Genomic DNA, 20,683 nt, shown 5'->3' with positions numbered 1-20,683 from the left:
TCACTGGGGAGACAAAGGCGGCCGGGCGTGGTGCTGGCCACCCGCCCCCTCGTGTGCAGTGCCGGCCTTCATAGTAGCTAGCTAACAGCACTCGCCCCAAGAGTCTTATCAGGCTATACGGAGGATCTTTTTTTTGTGCTGCCGTTTGCGCGCATCCGTATCGAACCCAACGACCCGAGTTCCATTCCCGCTCACGGCCACCAACACCGGTGACGATTATCTGAGCCGATCCCTGGTCACGCCCTCGGGTCGATCCGGCCTCGAATGAGTTCCTGGTGCGGTGCGTCAACGCCAAATCAGCACCTTGGAGTCAACGGCGAGTCCGGGTGCTTTGTTGGTGGGCCACGTTGCGTGCCAGACTTCACAGCTGCACGCTAGCGGCACTTGGCTCCGGCAGTCTCGCAAGGCTGCATCGGGGGGCGTCTTTTTCGCCTTTGGCGCGGACGTTGCCCGAGATCGACGTTGGCTCAGCGAGGTCCACCCCCTGCTGTGTGGGCCCCGTATAGTCGAGACCGCAAGTCGGACAGCCGGAGGCTGGCGGGGCGGCATGCGGTGGTTCCCCGGGAGGGAACGGCATCGTGTCGTGATTCTTAAAGGCACCAACGTCTCGTATTCACCACCACCACCATCATCACCACCACCACAGTGCATTGCGGCTCTTGAAACATTGAGAGGTTTTTGTTGTTGTTTGTTGTTGTTTTCTTTAAACCTATCGTCGTGACTTTACAAAAGACCCAAATATATATAAAAAAATACTCATCTTGATATTCTGGTTGCTGACCCCTAGTTTAGACTTCTCTCCGCTCTCACCGCCACTCCCCCCCCCCCACCACCACCACTCCGGACATGTGTCCTGTCAACTCCCGAGGGCCATGTCCAGAACCAACACCCTCCACTCTGCGTATTATGACTTCGCCGTGTTCACTTTCATGCGTTCAACATCACTCCGTAGGAATCCGAGAGATCCGGCGATGCTGCTGCTGCGTTGTTAGGACATACTTGACGATAACAACTCAGCACATTTCTCATCGGCAATAAATATCTCGGAGGGGAAGATTTGGTGCTGGATACAACTGCAATTGCAAAAAAAATGCGACTTGTTATCGTCACTCGTGTATGGAAAGTTACATTTTAATGTGCAATTGCATCGGGGGACCGCCTACTGTGTGCTGCTGTTGTGATCTTGGTGTGGTCTGGGGCTGTTTGCGGAGTCGTCGTTTTTGCTGCCTTGCCCCAAGATTCAACTTCAGTTTTCAGAACATGGGCGGGAATTTACGCACTCGTGAAATGCTTTGGACTTGCATATTTTATACTTATGTAATTCTCGTGACCTGCCTACCTATCATATACTTTGCACTCCTATCGGGGTTTTTTGTGTGTTGTTGTTGTTTGTTTGCTGTTGTAACTTGCTGACCCGGCCTGACTAGACATCTGTAAAAAAAATAAAGAGATTCATATAGGTCATCCATTTCCTCCTTGCAGTCTTAAGAAACATTTTGATTCTGAACCCTGTGTGGCCTAAGGCGAAACAAATATTTCGCTGTGTGTAATAGACGAGGACACGAGAAACGAAACTATTTGTTGTATTTTACCAGGTCAGGATGATTGGGCTGTAGAGATATTTTTCTCGGAAGCGACCTGACGATCACAAACGAAAGCTCAAGCAAGTGGCTTGTCGCGTGGAAAAATTTATATCGGCAGCCACGTTTGCAAACGTGGTAGGGGAAAAGTGGAAGAACCGTGAGAAAAATACACGCACTTGCCCCTACAGTCTATTAAGGCTATAGGGGGGATACTCTTTGGTTCTATTCGGTAAAGTCACGTAGGCAAAAAATAAAACAACAAAAAATCATGCCGTTTCGGCCACAACACAAGCGGCCTTCTTCAGGTGAAGGAACAGAACTGTCGGGACAACAGAGCTTGAAGCTCTGTTGTCCCGAAGAGTATGGATCCTTGCAGTCACGAAAGCTTCAAATCTAGAAAATACGGGGGATCTTTGTTAGGGTACGCGTGCAGCCTCAGAAGTGTGTGACAAAGGGGTCGCCCTGTGGTATGCTGTAAGCGCACCGTGTTGTCCAGATCTACGCTATGGTGTGAAAGCAGGCAGAGAGTGTGGGGTGGGGGGGAGCTTGTATACAAAATTAAAGACAAACCAACGATATTAAATCGCCTCCGCTTTGGTATCCATTACTCTCTCACTAGACTCGACCCCAAACAACAAGGGCGTGACTTGGCTAACGAAAGAAATATACATAATAGTGGTGGAAATTAAGGTGAGCCTTGAAGTAGGCGAGAACCAAAAGCGCCACAGAGTGATCCAGGTCACCAAAATGACAAAAAAAGTAAAAAAAGTGAAGAGTAAATAACGATAGGAGAGAGTACAGCGACGAATCAAAGCGACGTAGGCACGGCATCGCATCAAATGTGTAATGACGACTTGGACGCACTTGTCTTGAGATGTTTTATTTTTTATTTTATTAAGGAGCCACGTGCTCGCAACAGCCCCGAGTCTCCCGCGCATCTCCATTGTATACGGTCCGAGGCCACGCCCTCATTCTCGAACCTTCTCGCTGGTTCTAGACCGATCGCTCAACCGGCAGACTCCACCATCCTCTTCTGTCACCTGGCCACGCCCCTGTTCTCCATCATTCCCGCGGCCACCAGTCCACTCGTACTGCAGGCTGACTCCCCTGTCATTTTAATTACCTCCTGTGGCCACTAGTCCATTCGCACTGCAGGCTGACTCACCTGTCATTACCTCCCGTGGCCACTAGCCCATTCGTACTGCAGACTGACTCCTCTGTCATTACCTCCCGTGGCCACTAGTCCATTCGCACTGCAGGCTGACTCCCCTGTAATTACCTCCTGTGGCCACTAGTCCATTCGCACTGCAGACTGACTCCTCTGTCATTACCTCCCGTGGCCACTAGTCCATTCGCACGGCAGGCTGACTCCTGTCATTACCTCCCGTGGCCACTAGTTCATTCGTACTGAAAGCTGACTCCCCTGTCATTATCTCCCGTGGCCACTACTCCATTCACACTGCAGGTTGACTCCCGTGTCATTACCTCCCATGGCCACTAGTCCATTCGTACTGTAGGCTGACTCCACTGTCATTACCTCCTGTGGCCACTAGTCCATTCATACTGCAGGCTGACTCCTCTGCCGTTACCTCCCCTGGCCACTAGTCCATTCGCACTGCAGGCTGACTCCCCTGTCATTAACTCCCGTGGCCACTAGTCCATTCGCACTGCAGGCTGACTCCCTGTCGTTACCTCCCGTGGCCACTAGTCCATTCGCACTGCAGGCTGACTCACCTGTCATTACCTCCCGTGGTCACTAGTCCATTCGCCCTGCAGGCTGACTCCCCTGTCGGTACCTCCCGTGGCCACTATTCCATTCGTACTGTAGGCTGACTCCACTGTCATTACCTCCTGTGGCCACTAGTCCATTCACACTGCAGGCTGACTCCCCTGTCATTACCTCCCGTGGCCACTAGTCCATTCATACTGCAGGCTGACTCCTCTGTCGTTACCTCCTGTGGCCACTTGTCCATTCATACTGTAGGCTGACTCCACTGTCGTTACCTCCTGTGGCCACTAGTCCATTCGTACTGTAGTCTGACTCCACTGTCATTACCTCCCGTGGCCACTAGTCCATTCGCACTGCAGGCTGACTCTCCTGTAATGACCTCCCGTGGCCACTAGTCCATTCGCACTGCAGGTTGACTCCCCTGTCGTTACCTCCCGTGGCCACTAGTCCATCCGCACTGCAGGCTGACTCCCCTGTCATTACCTTCCGTGGCCACTAGTCCATTCGCACTGCAGGCTGACTCCCCTGTCATTACCTTCCGTGGCCACTAGTCCATTCGCACTGCAGGCTGACTCCCCTGTCGGTACCTCCCGTGCCCACTAGTCCACTCACACCGTTGGTTGACTCTACTGGCATTACAAACCTTCTCTCGCGTAGATTCAGACAAGAGACCCCTCGATTAAAATGAAGACCCGTCGATTCACGCACAGAGCCCAAGACTCCCACAGAGATCCATAGACTCTCACACAGAGACCGAAAGACTCGTGTCGACTCACACGTGGATAAACAGACTCACACACAGACACAGACTCACACGTGGATACCCACACTCCCGTAGATTAGGTGACTCATACAGATACACAGACTGGAAGATTGTTGCTGTTTTTTCCTGGATTTTTCTGTTTGCACAAAATCACTTGAAGATGTTTTCTTGTTCATGTTTTTGTTTTTTGTTTGTTGTGGTTGCACCCGATTCAAGAGCCGAATGGCTCACAGGGCTATACCAAATACAGCAAAACCTGGGATTGCGAGTAACTTGGTCTGCGAGTGTTTTGCAAGACGAGCAAAATTTTTTAATTCATATTAATTTGATAAACGAGCGATGGTTTTGCAATACGAGTAGTACGTATACGCTTTGTCTGCCAAGCGTCACGTGATCAACTGATATACGAGTGCTTTGATATACGAGTGCTTTGGATTACAAACACGTTTCCGGAACGAATTATGCTCAATCCAAGGTTTTACTGTAAATTAAACTTAAACACGTGGATACAATCACTCACAATCACGTAAACTGACTCACACAGATACACTGACTCATACGTGGATTAAATGACTCACAGAGACCGATGCACTTCCATTCCCTGTTGTGAGGTCACGGCCACCAACAGTGACGATTATCTGAGTCGGTCCTGGGCCTCCCCTAGGTCGACTCAGCCTCAAATGAGTAGCTGGTGCGGTGCGTAAACATCGCCACCGGTGAGACAAATGCGGCCAGGAGTGGTGCTGGCCACCCACCCCCCCTCGTGTGCCGTGTTGGCCTTCATAGGTGCTCGCCAACAGCACTTGCCCCAACAGCCTGTTAAGGCTATACGGGGGGACCTTTGCCTTTGTGTATGCGGTGTGGCGTATGCGAGGATGGGTGCACACGTGTTGTATGTGCGATTGTGTGGCGCATCATGTATGTTCTACGGTGTTGGAAATGAATATGATGATGTAATGACGATGTGATGGCGATGTGCTGATGATGCGATGAAAAAAATTATGATGCGGTGATGTGATCGCGATGTGATGATGATGATGTGTATCGTGCGATGACGATATGATGATGTGATGATTGCGTGATGATGTGGATGGTATGATGATGCTGTAATGATGCGGGTGGTGTAATGATGTGGTGATGATGATGTGCATGGTGTGATCATGATGATGTGGTGATGATGGCGTGATGATGATGCGGATGGTGTGATGATGATGCTGTGATAATGGCGTGATTATGATGCGGATGGTTGGTGTGATGATGATGCTGTGATGAAGGCGTGGTGATGATGTGGATGGTGTGATGATGATGCTGTGATGATGGCGTGGTGATGATGTGGATGGTTTGATGATGATGATGTGATGATGGCGTGATGATGATGTGGATGGTGTGATGATGATGATGATGCTGTGATAATGGCGTAATGATGATGTGGATGGTGTGATGATGATGATGCTGTGATTATGGCGTGGTGATGATGTGGATGGTGTGATGATGATGATGCTGTGATGATGGCGTGGTGATGATGTGGATGGTGTGATGATGATGATGATGCTGTGATGATGGCGTGGTGATGATGTGGATGGTGTGATGATGATGATGATGCTGTGATGATGGCGTGGTGATGATGTGGATGGTGTGATGATGATGCTGCTGTGATGATGGCGTGGTGATGATGTGGATGGTGTGATGATGATGATGCTGTGATTATGGCGTGGTGATGATGTGGATGGTGTGATGATGATGATGCTGTGATGATGGCGTGGTGATGATGTGGATGGTGTGATGATGATGATGCTGTGATGATGGCGTGGTGATGATGTGGATGGTGTGATGATGATGCTGTGATGATGGCGTGGTGATGATGTGGATGGTGTGATGATGATGCTGCTGTGATGATGGCGTGGTGATGATGTGGATGGTGTGATGATGATGATGATGATGCTGTAATGATGGCGTGATGATGATGTGGATGGTGTGATGATGATGATGCTGTGATGATGGCGTGGTGATGATGTGGATGGTGTGATGATGATGATGCTGTGATGATGGCGTGGTGATGATGTGGATGGTGTGATGATGATGATGCTGTGATGATGGCGTGGTGATGATGTGGATGGTGTGATGATGATGATGCTGTGATGATGGCGTGGTGATGATGTGGATGGTGTGATGATGATGATGATGCTGTGATGATGGCGTGGTGATGATGTGGATGGTGTGATGATGATGATGCTGTGATGATGGCGTGGTGATGATGTGGATGGTGTTATGCTGATGCTATACGAGGGATCTTTGTCTTTGCGTGTGACGCAGATGTTGAGAAGCGATGGTGCAGCGGCGAGCCGGGTTCGATTCACGGCCAACACCAGCGACGATCATCTGAACTGGTCCTGGGCCTCCCCTAGGTAGACTCAGCCTCAAATTAATACCTGCTGCGATGTGTACACATCGCCTCTAGGGAGACGAAGGCGGCCGGGCGTGGTGCTGGTCATTCCCCCCCCCCCCTCGTGTGCAGTGCCGGCCTTCATATGTGCTCGCTTACAGCACTTGACCCAAAGGGTCTGTTCGGGCTATACGGGGGTCCTTTGTCTTTGCGTCTGACGCAGATGCGGTGGTGCAGCAGCGACCCGGGTATCTGTGCGAGTCTGTCGAGATGACCTGAAGCGGTCCTGCGCGCTTCTCGCCGGATCGACTCAGCCTTAAATGAGCAGCATCCTGGCGCGGTGCGTTAAACATCGACACTGGCGAGACGAGAGGGGAGCCGGGCTCACGGCCAGCGTAGGGTGCTGCTCGCGAACGGTGTTAGCATCAACAGCCTGTCACGGGCGACATGGGGATGCGTTGATTTGTATGACGCAGAGGTGGAAACGTGGCGTGTTTACAAAGGGCAACCCACAGCCACTGCACACCGCACTCACCACAATCACTCTACTCACCGCACTCACCACAATCACTCTACTCACCGCACTCACCACAATCACTCTACTCACCGCACTCACCCCACTCACTCTACTCACCGCACTCACCCCACTCACCCCACTCACTCTACTCACCGCACTCACCCCACTCACTCTACTCACCCCACTCTCCCCACTCACCGCACTCACCCCACTCACTCTACTCTCCCCACTCACCGCACTCACCCCACTCACTCTACTCACCCCACTCACCGCACTCACCACACTCACCCCACTCACCCTACTCACCGCACGCACCCCACTCACTCCACTCACCCCACTCGCCCTAATCACCACACTCACCCCAAAGACAAACATCCTCCGTGTAGCCTGAACAGATTGTAGGGGCAAGTGCTGTTAGCACGGTAGCACACGAGGGGGTGGGTGGCCAGCACCACGCCCGGCCGCCTTTGTCTCCCCAGTGGCGATGTTTACACACCGCACAAGGTACTAATTTGAGGCTGAGTCGACCTAGGGGAGGCCCAGGACCCGCTTCAGATAATCGTCACTGCGCTGTCGGCCGTGGGCGGGAATCCAACTCGGGTCGCCGGGGATCGTAGCGCAGCGCGAGCTAACCGCTCACACCACCACACCGTACCACACCACCACACCACCACACCGCACCACACCGCACCGCACCACACCGCACCACACCGTAACACACTGCACCACACCGTACCACACCGTAACACACCACACCGCACCACACCCCTCACACCACCACACCGCACCACACCACACCACCACACCGCACCACACCGCTCACACCACACCACACCGCACCACACCACTACACCACACCACAATGCACCACACCGCACCACACCACATCGCATCGCACCGCACCACACCACACCACTCACACCACCACACCACACCGTACCACACCACTCACACCACCACACCACACCGTACCACACCACTCACACCACCACACCGTACCACACCGTACCACACCACTCACACCACCACACCACACCACACCGTACCACACCGTACCACACCGCATCACACCGTACCACACCGTACCACACCACACCACACCGTACCACACCACACCGCACAACACCGCACCACACCACACCGCACCACACCACACACCACCGCACCACACCACACCGCACCACTCCACACCACACCGCACCACACCACACCACACCACACACCACCACACCACACCGCACCACACCACACCACACACCACCACACCGCACCACACCACACCGCACCACACCACACCGCACCACACCACACCACACCGCACCGCTCACCCGGCACTCACCGAGAAACGCCGCGCAGACGACGACGATGATCACGAGGGAGACCCCGGGGTGAGGACGACGACGATGACGAGGTGAAGGAGGAGGATTTGAGCCCATTTCTAAACAGAGATGGAGACGAATCTGGGGATGGCTTCCCTGGTCCGCGTGCCCTTGACTATAGATCCTCTGTGTGAGTCTGTGGGTCTCTATGTGAGTCTATGGGTCTCTATGTGAGTCTATGCGTCTGTGTGAGTGTATGGGTCTCTATGTGTGAGTCTATGCGTCTCTGCTGTGTGAGTCTATGGGTCTCTGCTGTGTGAGTCTATGGGTCTCTGTGTGAGTCTATGGGTCTGTGTGAGTCTATGTGTCTCTGTGTGAGTCTATGGGTCTCTGTGTGAGTCTATGGGTCTCTGTGTGAGTCTATGGGTCTGTGTGAGTCTATGGGTCTCTGTGTGAATCTATGCGTCTCTGCTGTGTGAGTCTATGTGTCTCTGTGTGAGTCTATGGGTCTAAACCCGTCGCTCTTCGTCTCCACGCGTGTACGCACGTAAACGCCGTCTGTGTGTGCGGCTCTTAAATGGTCCGTCTCTGTGTCTCTGCGTCTCTGTGTCTCTGCGTCTCTGTGTCTCTGCGTCTCTGCGTCTCTGCGTCTCTGTGTCTCCCGTGTCTCTGTGTCTCTGCGTTTCCCGTGTCTCTGCGTCTCTGTGTCTCTGCGTCTCTGCGTCTCCCGTGTCTCTGCGGCTGCGCGTGTTTACGACCGCGTCTCTGGGTCTATCTGCGTCTTCTCTGTCGCTTGCGTTCGTCAACCCCCTGTGATCTCAGCGTCCCTCCGTCCTCACCCTGTTGTCTCTGTCGTGTCTCTGTCGTGTCTCTCTCTCTCTGTTGTGTCTCTGTCTCTCTCTGTCTCTGTCTCTCTCTCTGTCGTGTCTCTCTCTCTCTCTATATCGTCTCTCTCTCTCTCGACGCTCTCAGCCCGCGCGCTCTCTCTCTCCCTGCTCTCTCTGAACGCTCCAGGGAGGTTGGTGGGAGAGAGCGCGTGCGATTGGAGGCACAATGCGAGCGTGTGCGCACACACACACACTATATATATCGGGGAGCGGTGGTGCAGCGGTTAGCGCTACGCTGCGCTACGAACCCGGCGGCCCGAGTTCGATTCCCGCTCACGTCCACCAACACCGCCATTGACGATGATCTGAACCGGTCCTGGGCATCGCCTAGGTCGACTCAGCCTCAAATGAGTATCCGGTGCAGTGTGTACACATCTCCACTCGGGATACAAAGGCGGCCGGGCGTGGCGCTGGCCACCCACCCCCTCGTGTGCTGTTCCGGCCTTCATCGACAGGTGCTCCTCGCTAACGGCACTTGTCACAAAAGCGAGGTTCTTAAATCAGCAGCGGTACCCCCCTCCCACCCCCCGACATGCCTCTGTCCGCTCAACAATGTAAATGTGATCAAGCGTGGGTAACTCCCACCCCTTGCTAGACTCGTGAGGAGGCGGCGTGGAAGAAAGGGCGCGTGTCATCTCGATGGGCCTCCAAGGGGATCTCCAGAAAGAGCAGCCCCTCGTGGATGGTTCCTTCCGCCGGCAGTGGCGCAGAGCGCGCAATTGCAGGGCTGTGCCTTTAGCCTCTTGTTGTTGTTGTTGCTGCTGCTGTTACATTCCTGTGTGGGTGTTGTTTATATATTGTCATGCGATACGAACTACAGGGCCAAAATGACCAAATATTTTTTGAGTCTGGGCAGAGATAAGCGCGGTAATTCATTGGGCGCAGAGCTGCTGCTGCTGCCGCCGCCGCCGGCGATAAACGAATCCCGTGAGGACCGATTCCCAATGAACACGGCCTGAGTTCACTCCCAACATGCGAATGTTCAAATGGGACCAATTCGGACGAACACAAAAGCCAAACAAACGTATACCCGTCAAGTCACTAGAATTTTTTTTTTTAAAAACATGATAATATTAACAATTATCCTCAAATTTTAAGATCCTACGTTTGAAGGTCATCCAAAGATGTTATTTATCGGGAGCTTGGCGATTCCCCACCATGCCAGAGCATCTCAAAGCGCCGCAAAGCATCGCGTCACGAGCGTTCGAAGGGCACCCCCCTCCACCAGTGGCAGCCGTTCCTGTGCCGAACAAAGCAACCCGGCGCCCCCAAGCGGGCATGGATGCCTGCCAGTAATAGTGGCGTGGTGGTGATGGCTGCTGCTGTTGCTGCTGTTTGCAATTGGCATTAAAATGTGGAACACGTGCTAAGCTTGGTCGACGATCCCGACTCACAATGGACCAATCATTTTCAAATAGCAGCGCTGGATTGTTGCAACAACGAAATGCAAAGCACCCCCGCCCCCCACCCTGTATAGCCTTAACAGACTGTTGGGGCAAGTGGTTTTAGCGAGCGCCTGTGAAGGCCGGCACGGTGGCACACGAGAGGGTTGTCAAGCACCACGCCCGGCCGCCTTTGTCTCCCGACTAGCGATGTTTACACACCGAACCAGGTGCTACTAATTTAAGGCTGAGTCTAAACTAAACTTTTATTTTTTATTTTACCAGGTAAGGTCCACTGAGCTACTATACGGCTTTTTTGTTTGTTTCAGGAGCGACCTGGCCACGAATGAAAGCTCTACGAAGCGGCTTATCACGTGAAACTGTATAACAGCCAAACACTCTAAACGCGTGCTGATTCTAAATGTGGAAGTAAAAACCTGAGGACCGTGGGAAAAAAAATCCAAGTGACCACGGGGAGAGAGACACACAAACTCCAAATATACAGCAGCAGCAGGCGTCAGGGTCGGGATCGAACCCACAACCTCCTGTATACCAGGCGAGGTAGTTAACATCTCCTAGCCACCGTGATGATGATGAGAGAGAGACACACAAACTGCAAATATACAGCAGCAGCAGGCGTCAGGGTCGGGATCGAACTCACGACCTCCTGTATACCAGGCGAGGTAGTTAACATCTCCTAGCCACCGTGATGATGATGAGAGAGAGAGACACGCAAACTGCAAATATACAGCAGCAGCAGGCGTCAGGGTCGGGATCGAACTCACGACCTCCTGTATACCTGGCGAGGTAGTTAACATCTCCTAGCCACCGTGATGATGATGAGAGAGAGAGACACAAACTGCAAATATACAGCAGCAGCAGGCGTCAGGGTCGGGATCGAACTCACGACCTCCTGTATACCAGGCGAGGTAGTTAACATCTCCTAGCCACCGTGATGATGAGAGAGAGACACACGAACTCCAAATATACAGCAGCAGGCGTCAGGGTCGGGATCGAACCCACGACCTCCTGTATACCAGGCGAGGTAGTTAACATCTCCTAGCCACCGCAGCGCCGCCCATCGGTGCATCGATCACTAAAATTCCGCTGGGAACAATCACCGGTTAGTAACGTGTGCAAACAGTTATCATGGCGAAATGTTAACTACCTCGCCTGGTATACAGGAGGTCGTGGGTTCGATCCCGACCCTGACGCCTGCTGCATATTTGGAGTTTGCGTGTCTCTCTCTCATCATCATCACGGTGGCTAGGAGATGTTAACTACCTCGCCTGGTATACAGGAGGTCGTGGGTTCGATCCCGACCCTGACGCCTGCTGCTGTATATTTAGAGTTTGCGTGTCTCTCTCTCATCATCATCACGGTGGCTAGGAGATGTTAACTACCTCGCCTGGTGTACAGGAGGTCGTGGGTTCGATCCCGACCCTGACGCCTGCTGCTGTTTATTTGGAGTTTGCGTGTCTCTCTCTCATCATCATCACGGTGGTGATAAGCCACTTGTGTTGAGCTATCATTTGTGATAGCCAGGTTAGTCGCTTCTGAAAAAGAGCGAACGTAGTAAGCTCTGTGGGGCCTTACGTGGTAAAATGAAAAAAAAAAGTTGAGTTTGTGCGCTTAACGAAAAACCCACGAGTCCACGGACTGAGCTTGCAAAACGCTCTCCATCCTGTGCAATGTTGGGTACTGCGCATGCAGCCTGCGACAATTCCCTAACACTGTGAACAGGTGACGATGGTCATTGCTTCTTTTGTCTAAGACACCTATGCCGAGCTGTATGTTTTCGGCCAATTTATGACAAGTAATAATTATTACTTATTATTATACGCGCGTCGTAGGAGAACCGGAGTAAAAACCACGTGCGCGAGGGGGCAACGCTCTATCCCCGTACAGATGTAAACGAAACAGTGACGAGTCCATTCTCTGTGCCGTCCTCTCCTGGAGAGCCAGGGCAGTGCGGCGGCACCTCCACGGCCACCCACAGGGGTAGAAGGGAGTTTCACAACGACATCATCTGTGTGCCTGGTGATTCACCAACACTCCATGCTGCTGCTACTGCTGCTGCTGCACGTGGCTATTGTGACGCAGCGCTATGGAGGATGCTGCTGCTGCAGCGTGGCCACCACCAGCGCCCGCCTATAGGGGAGGAGTGCGATGCTTATGTCGATTCGAATCATTAACGATGGAGAATGCGAATTGTCCTCACATTTGTAATGAGTGGCTCCGACACGGTAAGTAACGTTACGTTGTTTATTAATAAATCTTCGGTACAGCTTGGTTTTCTCTCTCTCTACGGATGTTTGCACCGCGCTGGGGCGGCTTTGCTGCCCCGCGCCACGTGGCGCTCACCCCGCTCACTAACGCGCCGCTGGCTGACGGCGCGCCAGGGAGCGGCCGGAGGTCGAACCACCACGTGGCAGGTGGAGTTGGCGGGGCAGCAGCTACGGGGAACTCATCTCGATCTTCACACACAGACCCCGCACGTTCCTGCTGCCCCCGGCTTATATTCGCTCCCCGGAGGCTAAGCCCCGCCTCTGGCCACGCCCCTCCTGGAACCTTCGGGAACGTTCCAGAGGCTTCCCTGGTGGATTCAGCCCCATCACATTAACCCCAGGTATAAACCCTACCATAGGTAGACCACAGCTGTATAAACAATGTACGCCCCACATAAGACAGGAGATGGCGCTCTTATGACACATTTCATGCGCAAGTGTCACGGTGGGGAGAGCCGAACCACATTCCAGCTCACGGAGACCCCGATGATGAACCCCACCAGACGGCGGCTCTGTGTTAAAGTAACAGAAAAAACGATTCGTTATAATTCAGCAGGTAAGGCCCGACTGCGCTATTCTTCGCACTTTTTCAGAGGCGACTTGACCAAGAAATGACAGCTCAACGAAGTGGCTTATCGTCACGTGCACATGTGCAGCAGTGACATACCCTGAACGCACGTTGATTCTAAATGTGGGTGGGGTAGGGGGGTGGGATACAAATCGGAGGATAAAAGTTAATGCGACCACGGCCAGAGAGACACGCACACTCCAATATACAGGTGTTCAGGGTCGGGATCGAACCCACGACCTCCTGTATACCAGGCGAGGTAGTTAACATCTCCTAGCCACCGTGATGATGAGAGACAGACACGCAAACTCCACTATACAGGTGTTCAGGGTCGGGATCAAACCCACGACCTCCTGTACACCAGGCGAGGTAGTTGACATCTCCTAGCCACCGCAGCGACACGCGTGGTTCTGTCTGCGTTGTTGCAGTCTGTGCTCCTTGGTTGCCTGCACAGTCAAGCAGAGTCAGGCGTGTTCAACGCTTGCCACTGAGTTGCTAGGAGCTATTGGCAAGAGCACTCCCTATAAACTACTTAGAACCATTCAACACAGACATCAATACCTGACGCTCTGCATTGCGGTGGAGTCCGCTATTCGTTGTGGAGGGCGCCACGGTGGCTAGGAGATGTTAACTACCTTGCCTGGTGTACAGGAGGTCGTGGGTTAGATCCCGACCCTGACGCCTGCTGCTGTATATTTGGAGTTTGCGTGTCTCTCTCATCATCATCACGGTGGCTATGAGATGTTTACTACCTCGCCCGCTATACATGAGGTTGTGGGTTCGATCCCGACCCCGACACCTGTATATTCGGAGTTTGCGTGTCTCTCTCGCCGTGGCGGCGTGGATTTTTCTCCGGGTCCTCCTCCGGTTTTCCCCTCCACGTTTAGAATCAGCGTCGCGCGTTTCGAGTATGTGGCTGCTGTACATTTCCCCGCGATGATGAGCCGTTTCGTTGAGCTATCATTTGTGGCGGCCACGTGGCTTCTGAAAAAGAGCAAGACGGCTCAGTGGGCCTTACCTGGTAAAATAAAATAAAAATTTATAGTTAAAATAGGTAATGGGGGGGGGAAACTCACGGAAGAACGCGTGGAAAAAATACGGCCACGTGGGAGATGGAGCGATGAAATCGCTTCGTGGGCAGGCGCTGGATGGATCGTTGCCTCGCAGGGTCGCGAGAGGTAGCGGCGGCTCGGTGGCAGGAGGAGGCCTTCGTCCAGCAGTGGATGGATCATGGCTGATGATGATATGTAAAAATCCAACGACTTGTCATCGTGCATCAGCGATATTTAAGCTGAACGAGCCGCGTGGCTCCTTGCCAGGGAGACTTCGATCAATGCGCAGTGTTTCGTTTCTGCTTTAATGTGCATCGTCTCACTGCGGGCGTTGCAGAGACAGCAGCTGCAGCAGGGGACGGTCGGTGGATCGATGCGTTTCACGGCAATTATACAAATAATAAAAGAGCGTGCAGCCCTTTATGAATCCACTGCTGGACGATGGCCTTCTTGTGGGCGGTATCTCACCAGACCTCACCCGCGCTACCCCCGCGAGGGTTCGAGATGGGCAGGGTTCGGGCAGCAAAGCCGGGTTCAGATAACACTCCGTCACTGATGTTAGCCGTGGCCGGGAATCAAACCCCGGGTTCGCAGGGGATTTTATGGCGCACTATGCTAACCACTGCACCAGCGCTCTGCTCACCATATAAATAGTGCATTTTAAATCCCCTAGAGTCTAGAACATCGCGATGTGGTATGCGATGCATTATAAATCCACCTGAAAATCGCTCTGCAGTATCTGATGCATTTACAATGCCCGAGAATGCATGTGTGGTGTGCTAACTTAGACGCACACTTGTACTTGGAGGCAACACGTTTATTTAACACAACGGGTAACTCTAACAGGATAACAGCATAGGGTTGGTGACCACCACGGCTAACTAAAGTGACACTCGGAGAGACAATTCTATAGTCGGACCCGGACAGCTAACGGGCTGCCTGGTCCACACGTGGAGACCGGAGACCGAGGATCAAGGACGTCGACTTCATCCCCAGACTTGAGCCCCAATCCCTCTCGGGACCCCGCTTATAACTCCCCTGCCGTGGCTGGCTCCGCCCCTGGCCACGCCCTCCTTCCAGAACCCTCGTGAGGACTCTGGATCCCTATCACGTGACCCTCTCACCCCCGACTGGGGCCCCCCTCCCCTGCCCCCTCTCGTCCGGTCACGTGCCCTCCCGGGTTCACCTCGCGGTCACCGTCCTGACGCGACCCCCTGCTCAGCGACACCCGGGCACTGCCCCCACCCCTCCTCACACGGCATTGTCTCTGCACCGCCGTGGCCCCGTCGAGGCCACCAGACACACGTGTGTGTGTATGTTGACGTTTTTCGCACCGTGAGCGCCCATTGTAGGTAAGGAGAAAGGACGACAAACTAAACACACACAAACTGTTATAAGGAAATGAAAGTGCGTAGCTCCAGTGGCTTCCGAATATCGGAAGGAAGAGCGTTCCAGACGGTCACAAAAGCGCATCTGAGAGTAGTACGGTACCCTCATGTCGTATTTTAATAATCAATTTACGTTTATATCCAGGAGAGTGCCACGCTGAGTACCATCAAATCAAAACTTCACTGACAGAACACAATGCGTGCAAATAATGCAACACAAAGGTGATTTACGGGACTAAATGAAGGGACTCAAGCAATGTAAACAACAATAAGAATGATGCATTAAAACAAATTACATCGCATTAAAATTGACTTAAAGTATCATAAAAAGGCATAATAAACACGTCATAAAAGCATCCTTTATTGAAAGGTAATCTAAAAAGTTACGTTTTTAAGATTTCGTTTCAAAACATTTACTGATTCTAATGTCCTTAGAACCTCCGGCAGGCCGTTCCTGACTCTTTTTCAGGAGGGTCCTGCCGCTGCTACGTTGGTAGTTTTTTCAGTGAAGATGTTTTCAGCCACTCATTGTTTTTTTTCGGTAAAGTCACGTACGTAGGAATACCATAAAATTATATTAAAACAAATCAATCACGACGTTTCGACCGCAACACAAGCGATCTTCATCGGGTGTAAAAAAAAACTAATCACGGAGGTAAATACAACAAGAAGATGAGAGAGGAGAATTCAACAAACCCAAGAAAAAATATGTGATGCACAACCAGTCAGGTCAACACGAATTTCAGAAGAGTGTTTATGGTATTCCTACATACGTGACTTTACCGAAAAAAAACCAATGAGTAATTTATGCAGTCACGAAAGCTTTAATTCTTTATTATGTTTTCAGCCAATTAATGTTTAATTGTGTCTATCGTTATTATTATACACGTGGGAGACAGACTGGAGCGTGGGGAGAAAATCCCACTCTGTGCGCGAGGGGGATGGACCAGAAAGTGATTTAGAATGACTGTAAATATTTGTTATTTTACGTGCATACCGGAACCTTTTGCAAATACCTTTTTAAAAGGTCGGCTCTCCCTTTTTTGGTCACGTTCATAAGCCTGGGACACGTTTTTTGTGATGTTCTAATGTAAATGTTTCGACTAAAGTGTTTGGATTCCCTCATTTGTGGATACACCCATCAGAGACGATGACCCACGGGGTAGAGTAGAGCGCCCTGATGGGGGAAAAAAGTGCTCGAATTCTATTGGGAAAAACGAATCCATCATTTCCTGAAAATATGCTGCATTCGCAGCCGCTACACAATATTTCATCATTATGGGTATTCATAATGATCTCGTACCTCCGATTATCGCGGTTGGCTACATACGGGGCGAAAGAAGTTCAACATGCGTACATAATGTTCAAATGAATGATGTCCATCTCTCCGTGGTGACGGTGTTACATGTTGCGTTTAAAGTGACACGAAATCACGTGACACGAAAGCACGTGACAGAGCCAACGAACCAAGGGGACTTTTATCATTCAGCGTTCTTCGTGTGCATGGCCCGTGGGCCACTGGCGGCCCCTGGTGGCCTTTAGTGTGGCCCCTGACGTACGACCCCCCCCCCCTCCTACAATACCCAACATGTGACAACACCTCCAACCATCATCATCATCGTCGTCGTGCTGTCGAGCGCCAGCGGTTTCAAATGTGTGGCGGCGCTCACACTGACGATGCGTAATTATCGGGGAAGGTGGCCCTCCTCTGCAACACAAAAGACACGTGCGAAAAACACACACTGCTGTCTGAATGTCTCCCACGCGTCCCGGAACGAACCACCTCACGCGACATCCACACAAACCCCTCCTCCTGGGCTGGGACGTGCCTCCCAGGAGACACCGGCACATCACCGACGGGCCGACGCTGCGCGCAGCCAGGGGCATCGCCGTGCCGTCGTTGCCTTTCGATGACCCACGACCTCCGGTTGGCGCCGTTGGCTACGTACGGTGCGAAAGAAGTGCGAGCACAGAGGACCTCCGCACGTCCAAGGAGACTCCCCTGCGCGTCGAGACGTTCGTACATCACCGGGGCTGCAACTAAAAAAACAAGTGACGGGTGATGAGTTCAAAATCGAGTGAAGCGTAGCGGTGCGATTGACCGGATAGGAGCATTCCCAAACCGACAGAGCATTGAGTGCTAGAAATAAAATCGGGTAACAACGACAAAAGAGGAAGAATTTATTGAACATGTAATGAGATGTGAGCACAGTGGTGAAAATACGACGGCCGGGTTGACTGCTACCAAAGGGTTACCCAAACTTAGGCCTCGGCAAGGTAAGGTTAAAGGTAAAAACAACGAGCCTACCTTTACCCTACCTTTTACCTTATCACAATACAATCACTCTACCCTACCTTTTACCCTTTAGCAGGTAAGGTAAAAGGTTAAAAGCAACGAGCCTACCTTTACCCTACCTTTTACCCTTACCCCGTACAAATTACCCGATTACAGGGTAATTTCTGGGGTACTACACATGAACAAGGTTTATAACAGGTAAATGCTAGGTAGAGCGCTTTATTCATATAGAATACTCTCGATCATTCCAAGTTTACACGCTCTCTTTTAACTCGCTCCGTTGTTGTCATTGTATCAAATCTTGTAACTCAATTTTAACCCACTTCCCAATGTGGTTTCGACTGCGAACTTGGTATACTTATGTCATACTGATGACAATACTATATTCTATCATTAAAAATAAAATAAAAAAATATTTTTAAACATTATTTGTTACATGTTATGTTTCGGCTTGGGTCTAATTGTCCACTGTCAACTTGACGTTGGCTGTGATTGGCCACGGCCCCTTACGTTATGGCAAGCTTCGAGGCCACTTCCTGGAGTCGCGGAGTTCTGCCATTACTAGTACATTTCATAGAAGCGTGTTTATATATATTTTTTTAAATATGACTTAGTAATTGGAAGCCACGGACTTCGCCACGGAGCTTTTAGCAGTAAACAAGGCACCGTATTTACCGGGTAATACTTCGCGCTACCTTTACCCTACCGGGTAACTCTTCCGAGCTACCTTTACCCTACTACCCTTTACCTTACCCCTTGGCATGTCGACACCTTTACCCTTTTACCCGGTAAAAAGGGTAAATTACCTTGCCGAGGCCTACCCAAACTAACCACGGAATTAGTTCACCGGATTACTCGCACACACGGCAGATGCGACGCGCCTCTGGTCACAGCGGGGATAAAGATAAGCGCAGGAATAAGAGGGCACTCACAACCACACGAGTGTTGACAATTGCGGAACATGCCTGCCAACAACAAGGATATTCCATCGATTTTGATAACGTTGGTGTCCTATGCAGTGCCGGATTATCCTGGTAGCAAAAGTATCTACACATGTAGTAGCTACTACACATGTAGTAGCACTACACGTGTAGTGTGTAGTAGCTACTACACGTGTAGTAGTGTAGTAGTTACTACACGTGTAGTAGTGTAGTAGTAGCTACTACATGTGTAGTAGCTACGACTACACATGTAGTAGTAGCTACTACATGTGTAGTAGTAGCTACAGGCCCAGCACTTTAAGAGCGCCAAGCTAAATAATTTCAAGCTGTCAATTCCGGTTCAGTGATTCTGCACTTGCTCTATCACTATAGTACTATACCGCCTTAAACTTTAATGAACGACTGGGTGTTTAAGGTTCGCGATTTGTCGTATTATCTGGCTGTATAGCAAATAAAAAAAAGATACAATTACTTTACTTGACTTAAAGCGTTCGCGACTGCACGAATTCACATTCTTTGGGTCTTTCGGTAAAGTCACGTAGATGGTTCAAAGAAAATAACAAAAAACTACGACGTTTCGATCACAACACAAACGAACGATCGCTTGCTTTACTGTGCAAGTAAAAAAATGTGTGTTTAATATTAAAGGTTTTTTAAGTTTAGGGCTCCTTTATAACATATAATACAGGCCCCGCAGTACCTTCATCCGGCATTGGTTCTACGCACAAAAACGCATTCCTCAGTGGCCCGGGCTGATGAGAGAATCGGTTCAATCACGCGAGCGATTTAATTTTTTAAAAATAGTTTTTAACCGAGCTCACAGCTCCAGAGTGTGTCCGGCTTGGAAATGCCACGTTAAGTACGTCACTGAAAAGTGCATACACGTCACTCGACAGTTATCGATCGTTATTGGAGCATTACTCCCCATCGAGTATCGATGTAATGAAGTGTGCCTAACCAGTATCGACACGTAAATATGTGTAGCGCGAATTAAGGGGGCGTCCATAAATGACGTCACGCGATTTTGGACGATTTTTGACCCCCCCTCCCTTCGTCACACGGCGTCACAAAAAGTCAGACCCCCCCTCAAATATGACGTCACAAAGCTCTGCCCCCCCCCCAAAAAAATAAAACATGCTTCAAATCGCTTTAAACTATGGTCATTGTAGTACGTATTTAATGTAGCGCTGCACTCTGACATTGTAGGAGAAAACATTTATTAAAACATCTATTTAATTAAGTAGAACGTGTTGTCTATATTTATTTAAAGTTGCGCATTTTGATGTGACGTCACGTTTCTCAACCCCCCCCCCCCCCCTCGTGTACACATCGTCACAAATGTCTGATCCCCCCCCCCCAGGTGCGTGACGTCATTTATGGACGGCCCCTAATGTATTATGATGTAACATAAGCATGTAGTGCAATCAAATTGTTTCATCGCGTAAGTAGAGCATATGTTCGTTTGTTCTGTGTTGCAATATCTAACATTTATTTTAAGTAAAACAAACTATTTATACAAATACATTGAGCTCTTGGTATCACTTCGTGCCACTCCCAGCTCTATCCCTTGTGAGTCACGCTGATGAC

At 51.0% G+C, this 20,683-nt stretch overlaps 1 protein-coding gene across 1 annotated transcript in view; it reads right to left on the bottom strand.

Annotated features, from left to right (window-relative positions):
• LOC116952234 (cell adhesion molecule CEACAM2-like) overlaps nt 1-9,363 on the bottom strand; it is a 34,881-nt gene extending 25,518 nt beyond the window's left edge. Inside the window, exon 1 of the mRNA XM_032971408.2 lies at nt 8,315-9,363. Within this exon, the coding sequence (XP_032827299.1) occupies nt 8,315-8,411 (97 nt within the window). The 5' untranslated portion in view covers nt 8,412-9,363. The remainder of the gene's footprint in view (nt 1-8,314) is intronic.
• Between the last annotated feature and the right edge of the window lie 11,320 nt (nt 9,364-20,683).

Source organism: Petromyzon marinus, chromosome 46 (assembly GCF_048934315.1).
Source record: "Petromyzon marinus isolate PM22_M1 ecotype Great Lakes invasive population chromosome 46, UKy_Petmar_22M1.pri1.0, whole genome shotgun sequence".
In the NCBI taxonomy this organism is placed as follows: domain Eukaryota; kingdom Metazoa; phylum Chordata; class Hyperoartia; order Petromyzontiformes; family Petromyzontidae; genus Petromyzon; species Petromyzon marinus.
The sequence above is the reverse complement of the archived record's forward strand: the minus strand, read 5'-3'. Positions and strand labels throughout refer to the sequence as shown.